The sequence below is a fragment of the Lithobates pipiens genome, unplaced genomic scaffold, assembly GCF_037356315.1.
Source record: "Lithobates pipiens isolate NorthernLeopardFrog02 unplaced genomic scaffold, aLitPip1_a1.2 Scaffold_25, whole genome shotgun sequence".
In the NCBI taxonomy this organism is placed as follows: Eukaryota; Metazoa; Chordata; class Amphibia; order Anura; family Ranidae; genus Lithobates; species Lithobates pipiens.
This window is the reverse complement of record NW_027507787.1, coordinates 222586010-222608579: the sequence shown is the minus strand read 5'-3', so window position 1 is coordinate 222608579 and position 22570 is coordinate 222586010. Positions and strand designations below refer to the sequence as shown.

General features: G+C 42.6%; 1 protein-coding gene across 1 annotated transcript in view; it reads left to right on the top strand.

The window, feature by feature from the left end:
• The first annotated feature begins 354 nt into the window (after window positions 1-354).
• HMX2 (H6 family homeobox 2) overlaps window positions 355-22570 on the top strand; it is a 61497-nt gene continuing 39281 nt past the window's right edge. Inside the window, exon 1 of the mRNA XM_077455579.1 lies at window positions 355-445. Within this exon, the coding sequence (XP_077311705.1) occupies window positions 363-445 (83 nt within the window). The 5' untranslated portion in view covers window positions 355-362. The remainder of the gene's footprint in view (window positions 446-22570) is intronic.

Here is a 22570-nt window from a genome sequence, read left to right as displayed (position 1 = left end):
GCAACCGCCTCCACCCTTCATGGCTGCGCGCCTGGCTCTCCCACTCTTTGATCGGGGCAATCTAGTAAACCTGTCCTGCTTCCCCTCCCAATCTCTTAAATCCCCGGCCACTTGTGATGATTCCTGAGGTTGGCTTCTCAATCTGTGCGTTTGTTTCCAATTAAAGAGATGGAGCCAGGCCCGTGTCCAGTGTTTTCAAATCAAGCTGAGCAGAACTCGATTTGCCTGTTTGTATTAACAACACACATGTATTTCTTTTATTTGATAGTAAATACTCCGCGTCTTTGTATAGCAAACATTGGCAGAAATATATAAACTTTCAGACCAGCACGATGTGCTCTGCACTCAGCCAGGAGACCCGCATGCTGCTGCCAACAGGCTGCTCAGCCAAACCTCTGCCAGCCTCACCCGCCTGCACTGCTTGGACTCACCCTCACCTGGACAGGTCAGTGACACTGTGGGCCATACCAACCGGGGATAGGGGGGAATTTAACCCTCTCTTTGCTACAGCTCTCACTAGTGCCACTGGGGTGACCAGAATTGGTACTCTTGCAAGATGCCAGTTATGGACTAATAGCTGAAAATGGTTTAGGGGGTGCTTTGTACTTTTTGTGAGATCATTTTACAGTGCACATTATAATTACAATGACAAGCCAGTAAGTAGGCTAATATTTGGGGGGGGGGGGGGGGGGGTCAGGTATAGCCTACAGGGGGTCTTTTATACCTAACAGGGGGTTACCTCTAATAGATACATGTTACATTTTAAAGAGAATAGAGCAGCATGTCTTTTCACTTCTTTCTCTCTTGTCTGAGCTTCCAGCAATCTGAAAGATTTTCCTTTGAATCAATTAAAAAATAGCCACTCAAAGGCTAAACTGTATAGAATTTTGTCATAGTGTTATATATGCCTATATTCTTAATTACAGCTAATTAAAGGTTATGTATGATATGATTGCTCTTTTTTTTTTTGCTCCTTTGTTAGGGCTCATCAGAGCAGACTTCATTTATTTATTTTTGGGGGAGGGGGTGGGTGCTATTTGTTAAAGAGAAACCCCAAACATATGATGATTCATCTGCAGTACACACACACACACACAAACATATATGTGTGTGTGTATATATATATATATATATATATATATATATATATATATATATATATATATATATATATATATATATATAAATATGTATATATACACACACACACACACACACACACACATATATATATATATATATATATATATATATATATATATATATATATATATATATATATGTATATGTATATATATATATATATATATATACACACACACACATATATATATATATATATATATATATATATATATACAGCTAATCAACCTTTATTAGGGCTCATCAGGGCATGATTTTATAAAGATTTTATAAAGAGAAACCCCACACATATAATTCCTCTGCAATACTTTTAGTATTTAATTAGACACATGTCTAATTAAAGCTAAAGGAGATATATGCTGAAGCTGGCCATACATTATACAATTTTCTTATTCAATTTCCTTTAGATTTACCTTAAACTGTGTAGTACAAGGACCTGCATAATTGCATAAAAAATTGAAAGTGTTTAGGTCTGACCTCATATTATATGGGCTTTGGTAAATCTAAAGGAAAATTGTACAAGAAAGTTGTATAATGTATGGCCAGCCTTAGGCTGCCTTTCCTTTGTTAGGGCTCATCAGGGAAAGACTTGAATACCTGAAAAGAGAACCTTAAACACATATAACTTCTCTGCAATATATATATATATATATATATAGCTGGTTAAAGGGTGTGTATGCTAAAGATGTCTCTCCTTTGTTCACCGGGCATGGATTTGTAAAGGGAAACCCCATACATGCACACATATAATTCCTCTACAGTACTTATTACTTATATACTTATAGTATTTATTGAGACACGTGTCTAATTAAAGCTAAAGGAGATATATGCTAAAACTGGCCATACATCATACAATTTACTTATTCATATTCCTTTAGATTTACCTTAAACTATGTAGTAGTACAAGGGCCTACCTAACTGCATACAAATTGAAAGTGGTTAGGTCTGACCTCATATTATATGGGTTTTGGTCAATCTAAAGGAAAATTGTACAAGAAAATTGTATAATGTATGGCCAGCCTTAGACCGTCTTTCCTCCATAGGACTCATCAGGGGTGGGGGTGGGGATTTGTAAAGAGAACCTCTACCCTCTACACATATATTTTCTGTGCTATATAGATAGATAGATAGATAGATAGATAGATAGATATACAGTATCTATCTATCTATCTATCTATCTATCTATCTATCTATCTATCTATCTATCTATCTATCTATCTATATCTAGCTATATATATATAGATATAGTTTATATATAGTATACTATATATATATATATATATATATATATATATATATATATATATATAGATATAGTATATATATAGTATATATATATATATATATATATATATATATATATATATATATATATATATATATATATATATATATATATATATATATACTGTATATCTATATCCATAGATATATATCTATAGATATATCTATATATATATATATATATATATATATATATATATATATATACAGAGAGAGATAGAGAGAGAGAGAGAGAGAGAGAGATACGGACAATTAAAGGGTTGAGGCTGATCAGAGCAGAATTTGTAAAGAGAGACCCCACATTTACCACATTTACTATTCCTCAGCAATACTTTTCTACTTTTATCCCAATTCTCTCCTTAAATATAACCCACATCAGGTCTTTAGTTCATGTAAAAAGAGGGGTTTCATTCCCCTTCATTCATGTCCTGATCTTGCATTGGGAAGTGCCCCCCCCCCCTTCTTGTGAGGATGACAATGACCAAGCAGGGGACAGACATGACCCTCTCAGCAGCTTTGCATATGCTAAACCTGTCCCATCATCATCATCACCATCATCCTCATCATCCAGCCGACTATGAAGCCGGAGTGTAGCAGCAAATAATCACTTTAGTCTATCGACTGGGAAGAGTGTGCGAAGCCAATGAGCAGCCCATTAAGAAACATTAACAGATTGCTGCAGCATAATGCTCCGGTCCATATTGATCGTCAAATGTCTGTAAAATATTGTTTCAAATGAATTGTTCCATGCTATGCTGTCACTTATAGTGACCTTGGTTTGTTCTCCAGCAGCCAAATGAGCCTTTCATGGCTGTTATTAGATTAACAAGTTTTAACAAACAGCACTGCAGGCTAGGAGGCTGTGTGTGAATCAGGGTCACCATTCAGGAACAGGGGCCCTATTCATCTGTGTTATGTTTTCAGGATTTTCACAATCACCCCCCTCCCCTCCTAAACAGCACTTAGTTAAATGTCCCCTGTAATATTATGCACCCCCCCCCCCCCCCTTACCTCCAGTATCTCATCCTATGTGACCTTCCCATCAAGCAGCAAATGTTTCAATTCCAATGTAAAGTATGCCACTGTGGGATGGGGAAGGAGAGGGGGGATAGCTTAGAGCACCTGCACTGAACACACCATAAAATACCATTTCATTGAAAGGTCAGTCCACCAAACCTCATATTCATATTACAGTTGTGTGTGGAGACTGATGGACTGATGGACTGAGTCACTCATGGGTTCTTCATATCTCATGAGGGTCTCCATTCCAGATTATGAAGCTGTTTCTGACCATACAAAAAAAAAAAAGTTATGCTAAACTGGTTTTAAAAATAAATCCTAAAAAAGTACCTACTCTGCCTCCTTTAAATCTCCAAATTCCTTTTTTTTATTACTCTTTATTAGGGCTGTGGAAATTAAACATTAATTCCTTGATTAATCGATGAAATTTTTTTGATCAATCAAAATTCTTTTGATTGGTACCCACCTCTCCGGGTCTTCAGGGAATTCCGTCGGAGATCCGGTGACGTCACAGACATCAACGTCACCGAACTCCTCCCCCCTTCCCCAAGTGCCTCCGTCTGCTAACGAAGGGAAGGGGGAGGAGTCCGGTGATGTCGAAGTTTTGATTGAACGTAACGCGTACGGAGGAGGAGCTACCCATGACGTCACCCGCTGCTGCCCTACGGAACCAACACGATTGTCAGCTTTACATGCTGTGTTTTTTTATCATGTTTATGTGAGTAGTTTGTGTTTGAACACAAAAATTAAATCTTCTACTTAGAGCCCATTCACACTGAGGCAGCACGACTTGCAGCGCGACTGCCTCAGGCGACCGGGATCCGACTTTAGCGGCGGCTTGTGAAATGACTTCTGTATAGAAGTCAATGCAAGTCGCCCCAAAAGTCGTACAGGAACCTTTTTCTAAGTCGGAGCGACTTGAGTCGCTCCGATTAGAATGGTTCCATTGCATAGAGCGGAACACGACTTATCAGGCGGCTAAGTCGCCTGACGGGTCGCCCCTGTGTGAACCGACCCTTAAGCGGTGAGCACTTAGATCTTTTCTTTCTACCCATGACCTGGAGTCCTTGCTGAGATCTAAGGAGACGTGAGAGAAGTTTGTGTTAACCTTTTTGATACCCGCTTGCATGACCACCTGTTTGCACAGGGGTCCATGCCATAAGGTGAGAGGGATTAGTTAGACCGGAGGTGGAGGGATTGTCAACCTAATGTGGAAAAAAATGACTTACGTCAGTGCTACAGTTTGAATTTAAAATGTATTTGTGTGAACTGTGAAGTTAAGTCATGGATTGTGGAAACTAACTAGTGTCGGGTGATTGTATATAGTGTATACCACATTTACCACTGACTAATGCAGAGTTGCAATGCAAGGATATCAGCAAACAGTAGTTGGATTTGTATGTGTGTTATAATTAATCGAAATTAATCGATTAAAAAAAATCGATTAATCGAACACCAAAATTTTAATCAGTAAAAGCCTTATTCTTTATTCGTTTATTGCTGCTGTGATCCAACTTCCTGTAAGAGGGTGGCTACATTAGTTCTAATGGCCCCACAGTTTGTAAGAATGTAGTTTTTTTTTTATTATTATTATTATTATACAGGATTTATGTAGAGCCAACAGTTTACACAGCGCTTTACAACTTGAGGGTAGAGAGTGCAAATACAATACACTTTAATACAGTAGGAATCAGAGGGCCCTGCTCCTTAGAGCTTACAATCTAATGCCGCATACACACGGCCGGAATTTCTGATGGAAGCAGTCCAATGGGAGCTTTGCATCGGATTTTCTGACCGTGTGTATGCTCATCGGTCTTTTTCTGTCAGCATTTCCGACGGTCTTTAGATTGAGAGCCTGTTCTTAATTTTTCAGACGGAAAACCTTTCTATCGGATTCAATTCCGTCACGCAAAATTCCGACGCATGCTCGGAAACAATTCGACGCATGCTCAGAAGCATTAAACTTCCCTTTTATAGTGCCGTCGAACGCGTTGTAAGTCGTGTGTTATTGACCGTCGGAATTTGGTGTGACCGTGTGTAGGCAAGACAGTCTGAGCGAAATTCCATTGGAATTCCGACGGGAAAACCTTCAGAGCATTTTCCGATGAGAATTCCGATCGCGTGTAAGCGGCATTAGAGGGAAGGCCAAGAGATACAAGAGGTAATAACTGCGGGGGATGTGCTGATGGAGAAAAATAAATGTATAGTTGTTAGGTGGGGGCCATATAGGCTTCTCTGAAGGGTTTGAGATTTCAGGGATCGTCTGAAAGTGGACTAAGTAGGAGAACGTCGGACAGATTGGGGTAGAGCATTCCAGAGGATGGGAGAAGCTCTGGAGGAGTCCGGAAGGCAAGCATGGGATTAGGTGAAAAGGGAGTTTGAGAGCAGGAGGTCCTGGGAGTAGTGAAGAGAACCATTGGAGGTTGGTATTTTGAGACTAGGTTAGTGATGTAGCTGGGGGCCAGGTTGTGGATGGCTTTGTAAGTTATTGTTAGTATCTAACTTAAATTGTTGGTTGAGTGGCAGCCAATGGAGGGATTGGCAGAGAGGTATGGCAGACGCTGAGCGGTTTGCGAGGTGGATGAGTCTGGCAGCAGCGTTCATGATGGACTGAAGTGGGGATAGCCTATTTAGTGGTAAGCCAATGAGAAGGGAGTTGTACCTGTACGCCCATTTGCGCAGCCGTGCCATTGTGCCGACATATATCGTCGCGCACTGGTCGGCAAGCGGTTAAAATAGAAACTAAAGGCAAAATATTTGTGTATAGATATTAAAGAAAAACATCATAAATTCCTTTTTTTCCCTTTTCTTATAAGTGATGACATTCTCTGTGTTTCCTCTGTTCTCAGCTGCATAAGAGCTGGAGGAGGAGAAGCAACGGTACACTGAGCCCAGTGAAAGGCTGTTCATTGGAGGTAGAGCAGGCTGAGTTCCCAGCACAGCTAGAGAACTGACTACACTGTGCTCCCCTGCTTAGTGTGGTCAGTTTTTATTGGTAAAGCAGAGGGGCTGTCACCCGCTCGTTTCACATATTTATTTGTAAACAAATTTGGAAAACCGTTGATCATTTTCCTTCCACTTCACAATTATGTGCCACTTTGTGTTGGTGTATCACATAAAATCCCAATAAAATACATTTCCGTTTTTGGTTGTAACCTGACAAAATGTGGAAAATGTCAAGGGGTATGAATACTTTTTCAAGGCATTGTATATGGGATATAAAGGGGAATCATTTTCAAGCGCAGCAATAATGATGAATTAGAATAACTTGCAGAATTGAGCAATAGTGGTTTGTTGGGTAAATTTGTCATCATACATTATATTATTATTTTTTATAGTTATTTATTATATTATATTATATTATATTATTTATTATTATTTATTATATTATAATTTATGACTTTGTGTTTCAAACTTTATCATACCTGGGATGTCCACTAGACTTAATAAGATTTAAGTGAGTTATTCCTAAGAATTACAGGCCTACAATGTAAAATGGCAAATTTCCATGCAAAAAATTGTACCGCTTTGACATTCAAAAATCAGACATAATCATGCCGCCAGGGGGGGTTACCCAAAATAAAAAAAATATTTTTTTCTTTAATTACACTTTAACCACTTCCGGACCGCCGCACGCCGATGTACGTCCCTACTTTGGGGATGGATATCGTTGTTATGGCATATGTTATGTCATAACCCTGGTATCCCCGCGTTCGGCCGGTGGTCCGATACAAGATAAAAGTGGTCTCTGCGGCGGATTCGGCGCAAGATCACTTTTTTCTATGGCGGGAGAGGGCCACCCCCCCCCCAGTCGTGATCCGGTGCCCTCCGCCGCTTACCGGAGCGATCGTGCCTGTCCCCTGGGCTGACATGGAGACGAGTGTGGGGAAGATGGCTGCCACCCATCTCCATGACACTGCAGGGTGGAAGTGACATCATAACGTCACTTCCGCACATAGCTCTTAAAGGAGCATTTTATTTTTTGAATTTTTTTAAATGAATTATTTTTTTTTTTTTGCATTTTTGTGTAAATATGAGATGTGAGGACTTTTTGACCCCCAGATCTCATATTTAAGAGGTCCTGTCATGCTTTTTTTTCTATTACAAGGGATGTTTACATTCCTTGTAATAGGAATAAAAGTGTCAGATTTTTTTTTTTTAAACAGTCTAAAAATAAAAAGTAAAAGGTAAAATAAATAAGAAAAAAACATTTTTTTAAACGCACCCCGTCCCGACAAGCTCACACGCAGAAGCGAACGCATACGTGGGTAGCGCCCGCATATGAGAGCGGTGTTCAAACCACACATGTGAGGTATCGCCGCGATCGGTAGGGTGAGAGAAATAATTCTAGCCCTAGACCTCCTCTGTAACGCAAAACATGCAACCTGTAAAAAATTTTAATTGTCCCCTATGGAAAATTTTAAGGGTAAAAGTTTGTCACCATTCCACGAGCGGACGCAATTTTGAAGCGTGACATGTTGGGTATCAATATACTCGGCGTAACATTATCTTTCACAATATAAAAAAAATTGGTCTAACTTTACTGCTGTCTTATTTTTTAATTCAAAAAAGTGTATTATTTTTAAAAAAGTGCGCTTGTAAGACCGCTGTGCAAATACGGTGTGACAGAAAGTATTGCAACGACCGGCATTTCATTCTCTAGGATGTTAGAAAAAAATGTATAATTTTAGGGGGTTCTAAGTAGTTTTCTAGCAAAAAAATATATATATTTTTAACTTGTAAACACCACATCTAAAAAAGAAGCTTGGTTAATTGGGTTACTACGGGAAATCAAGTGTCTTTGGGAGAAATTCTTGGTTTTCAATATATATAATATAAGCGTTGCTTATAATTATAATGAACGGTAGATCGATGATGTGAAGATTGGCGCAGCTGACCCTCAGAGGTCAGGAAAGATCACGTTTCCAGGGCTGTACCCCAGATTTGTATTGCGGTCTATGTCCCCGCTGGGTAGAGTCACCCCTCTATTTGTCTTGGTGCTCATTGTCCAAAGAGCAGAAAGTGAAGGGTAATTGAAAATTGTAGTTTTCACCAGAACGGGAAAACCAAGGGAAATCGTGTAACGGGGACACCTGTTCCAATGACAACTGTCTAAGAGGAGATTTTCCCTCACATTTGAGAGATTTTCTTTCTTTTTTTTTCTTTTTGCGCCTCTCAGACAAGAATCAAAAAAAACCTATAGCGGGAGAGAAGCCCAGACTGCGTGTGCTATAGAGGGTTATTTACTAATGCCCCATACACACGGTCGGACATTCCGACCACAAAATCCGTCAGATTTTTTTCCCGACGGATTTCGGCCGAAACTTGTCTTGCATACACACGGTCGCACAAAGTTGTCTGAAAATCCGATCGTTCGGAAGGAGGTGACGTAAATCAAGTACGACGGGACTACGTAGAGGCCAGTAGCCAATAGCTCTCATCTCCAAATTTTTTCTGAGCAATGCGTGGCACTTTGTGCGTCGGAATTCTCTACACACGATTGGAAAAAGTCCTATCGGATTTTGTTGTCGGAAAACTTTAGATCCAGCTCTCAAACTTTTTCCGTCAGAAATTCCGATAGAAAAAGTCCGATAGAGCCCACACACGATCGGATTTTCCGACAACATAATCCGATCGGACTTTTTCCATCGGAATTTCCGACCGCGTGTATGGGGCATAAAACGAGAGCGTGCAAGCACTGGTGAAACCAATCAGCTTCCAGGTTTTATTATCAAAGCTTACCTGCTTGCCGACCGCCGCACACAGGTGTACGTCGGCAGAGTGGAACAGGCAGGCAAATGGGCGTGCCTGTACGTACCTTTAAATTTACCGCCTATTGGGGGCGGTGAGGGGGTTATGTGTGTCCTAGGGGAGGTCTTCTAACTGTAGGGGGGGTGGGCTACCATCGACATAACAGCGATCACTGCTCCCGATGACAGGGATCAGTAGATCCCTGTCATGTCACAAGGCAGAACAGGGAAATGCCTTGTTTACCAGGGCATCTCCCCATTCTGCCGCTCCACACAGCAAGCGCGGGCCACCAGCGAACATTGAGTTCCCAGGACCCGCGGGCACGCTCCCATGGTGTGCGTCAGGCGCGTGCCCGCGGGTTTTGGGAACTCAATGTTCGCTGGTGGCCTGCGCTTGCTGTGTGGAGCGGCAGAATGGGGAGATGCCCTGGTAAACAAGGCATTTCCCTGTTCTGCCTTGTGACATGACAGGGATCTACTGATCCCTGTCATCAGGAGCAGTGATCGCTGTTATGTCGATGGTAGCCCACCCCCCCTACAGTTAGAACACCTCCCCTAGGACACACTTAACCCCTTCATCGCCCCCTAGTGTTAACCCCCTTCCCTGAAAGTGTCATTTACACAGTAATCTGTGCATTTTTATAGCACTGATCGCTGAATAAATGACAACGGTCCCAAAATAGTGCCAAAAGTGTCCGATGTGTCCGCCATAATATTGCAGTCATGATAAAAATTGCAGATCGCCGCCATTACTAATAAAAATTTTTTTATAAAAATGCCATAAAACTATCCCCTATTTTGTAGACGCTATAACCTTTGCGCAAACCAATCAATACACGCTTATTGCGATTGTTTCTTTTTACCAAAAATATATAGAAGAATAGATATCGGCCTAAACTGAGCGATAAATTGTTTTTTTTATATATTTTTTGGGGATATTTATTATAGCAAAAAGTAAAAAAATATTGCTTCTATTTTCAAAATTGTCACTCTTTTTTTGTTTATAGCGCAAAAAATAAAAACCGCAGAGGTGATTAAATACCACCAAAAAAAGCTCTATTTGTGGGGAAAACAGGATGTCAATTTTGTTTGGGTACGATGTCGCACGGCCGCGCAATTGTCAGTTAAAGCGACGCAGTGCCGAATCGCAAACAATGCTCTGGTCAGGAAGGGGGTAAAATCTTCCGGGGCTGTAGTGGTTAATTGAACAAGCTGATTGGCTGCCGTGCACAGCTGCACCAGATTTTGAGTGCTCCAGTTTTAGTAAATCTCCTTCTATTTGTCCACCTCCTAGAAAATCATCATCAATCAATATTAAAACTGTTTAATTATGTACCATTAAAAATCTATTACACAACATTAAAAATTACCATCCCCATAGAGGTTCACAACATGCAAATATTCCACTTATAGTTCACATGTGGACTTGGCGTATTTCAGGAATCCTTCTTCAGGAGCACATGATACAGAATCAATACACTGGAACCCACTTCTAATCTTTAATAGAGTAATATCAGCCAGTAGAGTAGACTAGAATTCATAGAATGTGTATGTTGCCCATAGAGGTGCAAATGAGTCAGCCGAGGTGAAAGCACTGCCTCTCGGCTGGAAAACGACGGTACATTCAGTAAACCCCCAATGGCCTTCTACACATAATCTGAAAATAAGAGGACCAACTTTCCAGTGGGGAACCATTCCAGCCCAATGTGAGTAAAGCCTCCTACACACGATCGGATTTTGCGACGAGAATTGTGTGATGTCAGGCTTTTGGCGGAAAATCCACCCGTGTGTACGCTCCATCGGACAATTGTTGTCGGATTTTCCGTGAACAAATGTTGGATGGCAGGTTTTTAAATTTTCCCGAGGACAAATGTCGGTTGTTGGATTTTTCCGAGCGTGTGTACACAAGTCCGCCGGAAAAAAAGTCCAAAGTACAAACGCGCATGCTCGGAAGCAAGGTTATGAGCCGGAAGCGGTCGGTCTTGTAAACTAGCGTTCGTAATGGAGAATTAACATTCGTGACGCGGCAAATGATGAAATCTGGAAATGCAGCGCACAATTCTCTTCTTCTATAATGGGATAATAATGCAGCTGCTTTTTCAAAGGATTTTTTTTTCTAGTGATATCAAGAATAATATTATTATGCTTGTTTTTGCTTTTTTTGTTTTTTTGGGCAAGTTACCACAACACCATTATCCCGTAGTTTTTACGATCAAAGATACATCTATGTTGGTGTTCCTTGTCAATTTTACTTTGTATTTTTTTAAATGTAACTGCCTACTCCCAAACTCTCATTTGAAGTAAAACACATAGCCAAGTATTATTCTACACTATTTTTATATTGTGTATTAACCTCCCTGGCGGTGTGATTAGTTCTGGTTTTAGGTGCTGAAAGCGGTACAATTATTTTGCATGGAAATTTGGCGTTTTATATTGTAGTCCTGTAATTCTTAGGAATAACTCCCTTAATCTGTTCAAACCAGAGTCTAGCGGACATCCCGGGTATGATAAAGTTTATAATATAATAAAGAATAATAAAAATTATTCAATAATGTAATCAAATCCTAAAACAGTGAAAAAGGGACACTTTTTGGTCGCTATGGACAATCTCCAAATTTCAGGCAGAAAAAACAGTATTTATAATATAAAAGTGCCTGCAGCGCACTGCACAGACCACTAGGGACAAAGGGGGTGTGTAATTTTGTTATACAGTACTGTAATTTGTAAGATTGCAGTACTGTGTGTGTTTTGTGTCTTTTTACTTTTTTTAATTTGGCGCCGATCTCCGCTCCTGTGCGTCGTAACGCCGCAGGGAATGGAGCTCGGTGGCATTCGGCACTGTGAATCGAGTGGAGGACGGCTCGATCACACAGCGCGGAGGACATCGCTGGATCCAGGGGACAAGGTAAGCAACTCTCCCTGTGTCCTCCCTGTATCCAGCGATGCGATCCCGAGTCTGGCTCGGGGTTACCGCTCGTGAGGTTAAAAAAAGAAAACAAATAAAATAAAATTAGACATGCTATCTGCCAATAGAATTTAACCAAAAAAGTGCATTCTATGCATCCAAAAATATAGAAAATATAACAAATCAAATCATTATTATTCAACCAAAAAATAAAATAAAAGCCTCATGTATGTGTCCTGCTTCTTAATATAGGGGGTCAAAAATGCCAAGAGCTGGTGAAAGCAGGGGTCCGTAGATAATTTTGAAAATTTTGAAAATCATCCAGATTATTCTCCTGGAGCTACCGCAGCAAAGGCATTTTACATAATTGGTTACAATTAATAAAGCAACCAATTTTTGGTTCAAGAAATCCTCCTCCTCCTGTTCCCGGGCTGGACTCGGGTCAAAGCCAGGGGCAGACTGACCATTGGGCCACTCGGGCACTGCATCAGGGTTGCCAGCCTCAGTAAAACCAGGGAAAGTATGTAAAAATCTGTGTTTTTTTTACATCTGTCTCTGAAATGTCCCTCACCGACATCCTTTTGGTCTAAAAATCCAGAGATTATAGCTGCCCCACCTCTCCAGTACCTTCTCAGCTAATAGAAACATGTCTGTGTATACTGTGTGATTGTATACTGTGTTTGTGTTTGTGTATACTGTTTGGCCCCATAATGTCTGATTGCCTGGGGGCCCCATACCCTCCTATTGCCCGGGGGCCCCATGAGTTGTCAGTCTGCCCCTGGTCAAAGCATTAACTCCAAGGCCAATAATAAATAACACCTTATCTCCTCTGATTCCGCAACATGTCTCGTTGACAAACGGCTGTTCAGAAACAAACTGAAAAGCACGAAATTAAAAGCGCAAACTGAAAAGCACAAATCAACACTCACCAAACTTCTACTAGCATGAAAATTAGCAGAAGGAGCCCAAAGGGTGGCGCTCAAGAGCTGAAAAACCACGTAGTACGTCACTATGTTCGTGTTTGTTGGCCGACAATTCCTTGCCGTTTGTATGCAAGACAAAATCCAAGCACACGCCTTCGGACAAATGTCTGAGGTTTTGTCTGCGGAAAATCCGATCGTGTGCACGAGGCTTTAGTCACCATAAAGACAGCATGGTAGTTAAATTAAAGGGGGGGCTCTTGATAAGTATCTTAGAAACACACATTTTTCTTTTTTTTGTATATTAAGTTTGAGAAAATTTGAGGCATAGGAACACATTCGGCAATAGGTTATAATATGACGGAATAGATATCGAGGTATAGAGAAATAACGTGGGAAGGTGTCTGTTAGGAGGGGTAGATATGGTCATTATGTAATATATATTATGATATTTTCAAATGTTATGATTCTAGATGAACCATGTTAATTTGATATATTTGAATTGTTATTATTTTTTTATTAGGACATATCTAGAGAAGATGTGTGTGTTTTGTGTTTTTGTGTTTCTTGAAATAAATAAAAGATTTGAAAAAAAAATAAAAAGAAACACACTCAGTAGTGTTTTGTAAAGATTAAAAGTCAAAAAATAGTTAAAATGTTAGAAATTTTATTAAAATATAGAAAAATATTAAAAACACCATGTAAATATACAACACATACTGATAGATAACCCCGTCCAAAAGGTAGCTGACAATGCCGCTAGCCCAGTGCCAATGCTGAAGGCTTGTGGCATTGTCAGCTACCCTTTGGACGGGGTTATCTATCAGTATGTGTTATATATCTACATTGTGTTTTTAATATTTTTTCAATACATTTCTAACATTTTAACTATTTTTGACTATGTGTAATATGGTGCCCATTAAGTCCCATTGAATTCTTTCCAAAACACTTCTCCCAGTAAGGGACGAGGCACGGGGCTTACTCTTTATGTCCACAGTGCCACTCTGTGCCGACATAATAATTAATTAGAAACACACTCAGTTCATATGAATCCAGTCTGTCAATCACAGTTAACACTACCCCCCCCCCCCCCCCCGACTGACAATGGTGCTGTCTGATGTGCCTCCTCTTCTCATTCCTCCAGAGTTGCATCTAGCTAAGATAGGAGGTGTGTTAGTGGTCAGATCACCAGGGAAAAAGCGAATAAAAGAAAAATCTATTGATTGGTAAACAGCAATATGTTACATTTTTGGTTTTAGGTTTACTATCTCTTTAAAATGGTCCTGTTACTTGTAACTGAAAGAATGATGTCATAGTTGAGCTAGCAGCCCCGGATTGCCATTTGCTGAAGCTCAGCTCCCAGTATGCCTTGCTGGGAACCACTGTCTGAATCTTTACTTAAAGCGATATTAAAGTCTTGTTTTTTATTTTAAAGAACAAACATGTTATATTTACCTGCTCTGTGCAGTTGGTTTTGCACAGAGCAGCTCAGATCCTTCTCTTCTCGGGTCCCTCGCTGGGGCTCCTGGCCCCTCCCTCCTGCCGGGTGCCCCCATAGCAAGCAGGTGCTTTCCTGAGCCACAGCTCCCTGTGTCTGTTCACACACAAAGCCATGGCTCGGCCTTCGTCTCCTGATTGGCTCACTAGCTGTGATTGACAGCAGCAGAAGCCAATGGCTTCTGCTGTTGTCAAAAGCCAGTCAGGAGGGTGAGTCCCAGAGAGTCAAGGCTCTTGTGAACATCGCCGGATAGAGAGGGGGCTCAGGTAAGTATTAGGGGGCCAATCAGGGGGGCGTGTCCGGGAGAGCCCAAGGCTCTTGTGGACATCACTGGATAGAGAGGGGGCTTAGGTAAGTATATGGGTTGGGGGCGAGTTCCGGGTGGATAGAGAGGGGGCTCAGGTATGTATTAGGGGGCCAATCAGGAGGACTAGTCCCATACAGCCCAAGGCTCTTGTGGACATCACTGGATAGAGAGGGGGCTTAGGTAAGTATTAGGGGGCCAATCAGGAGGGCGAGTCCCGGAGAGTCAAGGCTCTTATGGACATCGCTGGATAGAGAGGGGGCTCAGGTAAGTATTAGGGGGCCAATCAGGAGGGCGGGTCCGGGAGAGCCCAAGGCTCTTGTGGACATCACTGGATAGAGAGGGGGCTTAGGTAAGTATATGGGTTGGGGGCGAGTTCTGGGTGGATAGAGAGGGGGCTCAGGTATGTATTAGGGGGCCAATCAGGAGGGCAAGTCACAGAGAGCTCAAGGCTCTTGTGGACAACAATGGATAGAAAGGGGACTCAATTAAGTAATAGAGGGCCAATCAGGAGGGCAAACCCTAGAAAGCCCAAGGCTGTTGTGGACATCGCTGGATAGAGAGGGGGCTCAGTTATTAGGGGGCCAACCAGGAGGGCGAGTCCCGGAGAGCCCAAGGCTCGTGTGGATGTTGCTGGATAGAGAGGGGGCTCAGGTAAGTATATGGTTTGGGGGCGAATACTGGATGGATAGAGAGGGGGCTCAGTTAAGTATTAGGGGGCCAATCAGAAGGGTGAGTCCCGGAGAGCAAAAAGGCTCTTGTGGACATTGCTGGATAGAGAGGGGGTTCGGGCAAGTATTAGGGGGCCAATAAGGAGGGCAAGTTCTGGAGAGCTCAAGGCTCTTGTGGACATCGCTGGATAGAGAGGGGGCTCAGGTAAGTATTAGGGGGCCAATCAGGAGGGCAAGTCACAGAGAGCTCAAGGCTCTTGTGGACAACAATGGATAGAAAGGGGACTCAATTAAGTAATAGAGGGCCAATCAGGAGGGCGAACCCTAGAAAGCCCAAGGCTGTTGTGGACATCGCTGGATAGAGAGGGGGCTCAGTTATTAGGGGGCCAACCAGGATAGCGAGTCCCGGAGAGCCCAAGGCTTGTGTGGACGTTGCTGGATAGAGAGGGGGCTCAGGTAAGTATTAGGGGGCCAATCAGGAGGGCGAGTCCGGGAGAGCCCAAGGCTCTTGTGGACATTGCGTTGTGGGGCTGCTGCACACAGAAGATTATTTACCTTCATGCAAAGAATGCATTATAGTAAAAAACCTTGTGCCTTTACAACCAATTTAAAGATTTATTTGCAAGCAGTATACTGAGAGCACTAAGGCTGATTTATTAAACGGCAGTGGAGCAAAGAGAGAACGTGACCGTTGTCCACAGCAACCAATCTGATAACTTATATTTATGAAACTGAGCTGAGGAAAAACTGGAGCTGAAATCTGATTGGTTTCCAGAACCAACACCCCCCCCCCCCCCCAAGGTTCACACATCCAGTCAATGATGGACAGCCTTGGAGGCCCTACTACAAGTCCCAACAAACCCCATCACTATACTAGCCGTTGTCGATCGCAAGTCGTTACTATGAGCTCCTGTTTTCATATATTTGCCGTGGTTGGAAGAAAGAAAATCCCAGAATCCTCAGGAACCGTCCTTGACTTCTGCCTTAATTGTGGACCAGCGTTGCATGTCAATGGACAGACGAGCCCATTCATTCTATTGACTCTTCCAGCTACCCCTTTAACCCCTTGTGCTCCACCCTGCGGAACCACCTTGCTCTGCTGTCACCTGGTGCCTCCTATGTATCCCACAGAGACGGAGTTCTGCCTGCCAGCCTGCCCCCCCCCCCCCTTCCGCCTCTTCCTGCCCTGGGCTCGGCTCCTGGCGGTACCATCCCAGCCTGCCCCCCCCTTGTCTGCTCAGCTCCCTCTTGATAGAGCACAAGGCATCAGAATTTCATCAAAGTTCTATTAAGTGAAACATAGGTTGGAGGGCAGCCCCTGATTGGAACAGTTTAAATTTTAATTGTGTTTTTAATTTGACATATAGTTGCAGAAAAGAATGACACTACAACGCCGAGGGCCGGTCGATTTTCTTAATTCCTCCCAGAGGAATTGATGGGTTTATCAGGCAACTAGATTGGAAAGCCATTAAAAGGCATTCTCTGGCTGGACCGTTAATTGGAACTTGATGGATGGAGGAGGGGGGGTAGGCTGGGGGGGGGGAGAGGCAGGCTAAAGCAATGCTGATCCAATCTGTAGGACTTTTCTGTTTTCCAATAAATTACCCAATTCATTATCCAAGCACAGATTACATAAATTGTACACCTCTAGGGCTCAGGGTTCTCCAAAAGACCACCAACCCCCCCCCCCCCTTTTTTTTTTTCCCTTCCCTTTCTCCCTCCTTCCCCCTCCCTCTCTAGCCAGAGTGCCATTTGCTCCAAAATATCTTCTGAATGAAAATCGAAAAATAATCAACGTTTATACTTAGAAAATTTATTGCAATCATTTTCTCTGGTAATTTCCTTATTTTAAAGTTTGGACATGTCATATATCATAACCTCAGTCCCTGTTAGCAAAGAAAAAAAAAAATCTAAAAGGGGGGGGGGGGACGAGAGGGAGCAGGCTGTGCTTAATATTTAGTAAAGCTTGATTCCAAGATCAAACGTGTTTATGATTCCATCTGTCATTTAGCCCCATAGACTTCTCCCAATATAACAGCTGAGCTACAAGCCTATTTTCTAAGTGCAGCAAAAAAAAAAAAAAAAAAGAGGAGGAGAAAAAGATCAATTTTTATTAAGGCTTCATGAAAGCTCACAGCTAACCTCGATGGGAACAATATTGCTGAGCCAATACACGTTAACCCTTCCCTGATGGCGAGAAACGGATACTGCGGAGCTTTACTGGCTACTTACTGCAGGGTGGGGAGGCTTCTGATTGGACAGCCGGTACACCCCTGGACAAGCTGGGGGTGCAGATTATTGGCTAGTTAAGCTGGCCATACACCAGTAGAATTTTTTTTTATTTTTTATAGCCACTCGCCAATATACGTCGGGTGGTTATGACTAATGCCGGCCATACACGGTTCGAATTTCGAAAGAATTTTCTTTTTCGAAAATCGTATCTAAGAATTTTCGTATGAATTTCGCACCATTAGTGGGCTGCAGCAACACATCTGATTTTCGTGTGGAAATAAAATTCAAGGAATCGGACATGTTGGAAATTTTTTGAAAAACAAACGATTTTCTAACCAATGATGGGAGAATCGTGCGAGAAATGTAATAAGAAAAGAAAATTTACGGAGATAAAAGAAAATTTACGGAGAGAAAAAGAAGATTCCCGGCCAAGAAAATTCTTTTCTGTAGCAACATGGAGGTGAAATGGAAGGCTTGGTTGGCCGAAGTTCGAAAATCAATGGTGGCACCATCGGATCACAAAAAAAAATGAATTTTCTGATTTAGAAAAGAAAATTAATTTGAAACTCGACCATGTATGGCCTGCATAAGGCCTTAAAGGCTGAAACGCGTCAAACTTTCGTATTTGCGTTTGGTCACTGTGGCTTTTTAATAAATACAACATTTTTTAAGAGCAATCACCGGAGAGCGGATCATCTTTTCTTCATCTTTCTGAGCCCTTGTACACACGGTCGTACACTTTCCGACAACCAAATACGTCGGATTTTGTCCGATAGATTTTGTCCAATGGATTTTGTCCGAAACTGGTGTTGCATACACACGGTCGGACAAAGTTGTCGGAAAATCCGATCGTTTGGAACGTGATGACGTTATTTCGTTACGACGGGACTACGTTCAGGCTAGTAGCCAATAGCTTTGGTCTAGGAATTTGATCTGAGCATGCGTGGCACTTTGTCCGATCGGAATTCTCTACAAACGATCAGACAAAGTCCAATCAGATCGTGTTGTCGGAAAATTTTACAGCCCAGCTCTAAAACTTTGTCGTTTGGATATTCCGACGGAAACAGTCCGATGGCGCCCACACACGGTCGGATTATCCAACAACACGGTCCGATCGGATATTTTCCGTCGGAATGTCCGACCGTGTGTACAAGGGCTCAGGCTGGAGTCACACCTATGGTATTTTTAGTGCTTTTTGCATTTTGCAGATTTGCACTACAGAACGTGTTCCATAGGAAACCATGATAAATGGGCTGTGGTGCAAATCTGCAAAATGCAAAAAGCACTAAAAATGCATAGGTGGGAATCAAGCCTTAACGTCGGCACAATGGCAGCGGTGGAAAAATGGGCGTACCTGCCTTTAAATGGCAGGGCTAGCGGGCGTGCGCACCGTGTACCGTGCTTGCGGGACCCGCGGACTCGATGTCCACTGGTGTCCCCAGCGATCGTGTCACGGAGCCCCAGAACGGGGAGATGCCTATGTAAACAAGGCATTTCCCCGTTCTGCCCAGTGACGTGACAGATCACTGCTCCCTGTCATCGGGAGCAATGATCGCTGTCATGTCCTAGGTAGCCCACCCCCCCCCCCCCCCCCCACAGTTAGAATCACTCCTTGATGTTCGCCAGTGGCCCACGCTTGCAGTGTGGAGAGGCAGAATGTCTTTGTAAACATTTCCCCCATTCTGCCTTGTGACATGATAGGGATCTACTGTTCCCTGTCATCGGGAGCAGTGATCAGTGTCATGTTCTAGGTAGCCCCTCCCCCCACAGTTAGAATCACTCCCTAGGACACACTTAACCCCTACAGCGCCACCTAGTGGTTAATACCTTCCCTGCCAGTGTCATTTACACAGTAATCAGTGCATTTTTTATAGCACTGATCACTGTATCAATGTCAATGGTCCCAAAATAGTGTCAAAAGTGTCTGATCTGTCCGCCATAATGATAAAAATCGCAAGATCGCCGCTATTACTAATAAGAAAAAAATAATTATAATAAAAATGCCATAAAACTATGCCCTATTTTGTAGACACTACAACTTTTGCACAACTTTTGCACAAGCCAATCAATATACACTTATTGCAATTTTTTTTTACCAAAATTATGTAGAAGAATATATATCGGCCTAAACTGAGAAAAAAAATGGTGCTTTTTTTTGTATATAGCACAAAAAAATCTAAGTATTTGGTGATCAAATACAACCAAAAGAAAGCCCTCTTTGTGGGAAAAAAATTACGTCAATTTTGTTTGAATGCAACATCGCATGACCGCGCAATTGTCAGTTAAAGCGACGCAGTGCTGAATCGCAAAAAATGGCCCGGTCATTCAGCAGCCAAATCTTCCGGGGCTGAAGTGGTCAAAAAAAAACTAACACCTGCAAGAAAAAAGCATAATGAGCTAGTATGCATAGCACACTAGCTCATTATGTAATACTCGCCTGAGATCGAAGCCCTCACTGTGGTGCCCGTACACAGCACCAGCACCGCGACATCACTCCAGGGATTACTTCCAGGTATCGCGGCTCTGGCGCTGTGATTGGCCGGAAGCTGCTATGACCTCCCTCCCACGCATGTTCACGGTAACGGCACACTCACTGAAGCAGCGGCACATACGTGCCGTTGCTTCAGTTTATGTCAGTGCGCATGTGTCGATGACGTCGGCACATGCAAATACAGGGGATATCTCCTGAATCGTATAGGTTTAGGGGATATCTGGGGTAGCTACAGGTAAGTCTTATTATAGGCTTACCTGTAGCACAAAAGTGGTCTGTAAGGGCTTACAACCACTTAAAGCCCTTGTACACACGGTCGGACATTCCGACAACAAAATCCGTTGGATTTTGTCAGACGGATTTTGTCCGAAACTGATGTTGCATACACACGGTCAGACAAAGTTGTTGGAAAATCCGATCGTTCAGAACGTGATGACGTTATTTCGTTAGGACGGGACTACGTTCAGGCTAGTAGCCAATAGCTTTAGTCTAGGAATTTGATCTGAGCATGCGTGGCACTTTGTCCGATCGGAATTCTCTACTAACGATCGGACAAAGTCCGATCGGACCATGTTGTCGGAAAATTTTATAGCCCAGCTCTAAAACTTTGTTGGTCGGATATTCCGACGCAAACAGAACAATGGAGCCCACACACGGTCGGATTATCCGACAACATGGTCCGATTGGACATTTTCCATGTGTACAAGGGCTAAAGGAAAAGTTCACTTGGCACAATGAATGTTCTCTTAGCAAAGTGAATTGTTCGCTGAGCTTAGTAAAATAAAGCGTTCACTTTGATCAGCCAACCATGTCTAAGCCCTTGTACACACGGTCGGAATGTGTCCTATCGGACCGTGTCGTCGAATAATCCGACTGTGATATGTGAAATGCATCGGACTGATTCCGTCGGAATATCCGTCGGACCCAATTTTCCAACATGTTGGAAATATTTCCCGACCAAGTGGGCCGATCGGACATACTCCGATCATGTGTATAGAATTTTGATCAGACCAAGTGCCACGCATGCTCAGATCAAATTCCTACATCAAAGCTATTGGCTACTAGCCTGAATAATTACGTCATCACGTTCTGAAAGATTGGATTTTTTTGCCAACTTTGTCTGACCGTGTGTATGCAACAGTTTCGGACAAGATCCGACGGACAAAATCCGATGGGCAAAATCCGACAGATTTGGTTGTGGAAATCTCCGACGGTGCGTACAGGGGCTTAGAAAAACCCTGTTTTTTTTTATTTCAATTTCCCTTACATAAGATTAAGCTTAAACAAAGCTTCACCTTATTCACTAACATTCCCTTTAGTAAATTAACCAGGTTGCATAAGCTGAGCTCTGTAGCTGGGTAACTGCAGAGGGTTCCGTCGGTGTGCACGCAGTTTTTGGCATTTCGAGGGTACATTGGGGGGGGGGGGGGGCTGTGCTTTATACTCTTGCAGCGCTGGGGCTCCCAAAGCCGGCTTAAGCTCAGGATCATCTTGCAGGCTCCCAGCTTGGAAGGAGTCAATGCTTCTTCTTGGATTACACCTGAGCTGCTACAACCCCCCCTCCACACTTTCTTGGACTTGTAAATATTTCATCACACTTCAGAATAAAGTGTGGATTCCAAAGGCTCTGCCTGGTAATAGGTGGATGGTGCCCCAAGGAGGGATCCAGAACATACCAGAAAATTGAAATACTATCCAGATCACTTTTCTCTTTTTACCTATCATTAGTCTTTATTTACTCTGTCCACCAAAAACGGATATATGAATTACATAGTAGGTGAGGTCGAAAAAAAGACACAAGTCCATCAAGTCCAACCTATGTGTGTGATTATATGTCACTTATGGATGTGGCCTACTTGACTTCACCAGCTTTTTATATCTCTCTGGGGCTTCCGGTGGTGACATTGCCCTGGCAATAAAGGCAGAGATGTGTGAACTAGAGGACTGGCCGAACAGAATTACGAATATGTTCGCAGGTAGAAACAGTTCAACCATGTAGAGTTCTGCTTCAAATAACGAAAAGAACCATTCTGCTCTCCAAAGTCCTAATTTTTTTTACATTGTTCAGTTTAGCCAGGCCTCAATCTAGTTATTCAGGCTATTTATGAAACAGGCCCCGGCGCTCAGGTTTTAGTAGCGGCTGTCCAATGGAATCAATTTTTCATAAGCCTCCTGAATTAAGTGAGAAGTGTGCGTTTCACTTTCCCCCCTGCAGAAGAGCCGGGGCTGCCGCCATGTAGACGCGGCTGCTGTACGGCCTGGATATGAGGTGTCTAAAACGGGAATAAGACTTTGATTTGTGGAGTATGCCTAGTTACAGAGTTGAAGAACCAGCCCGAAAGGCCTTTGAGA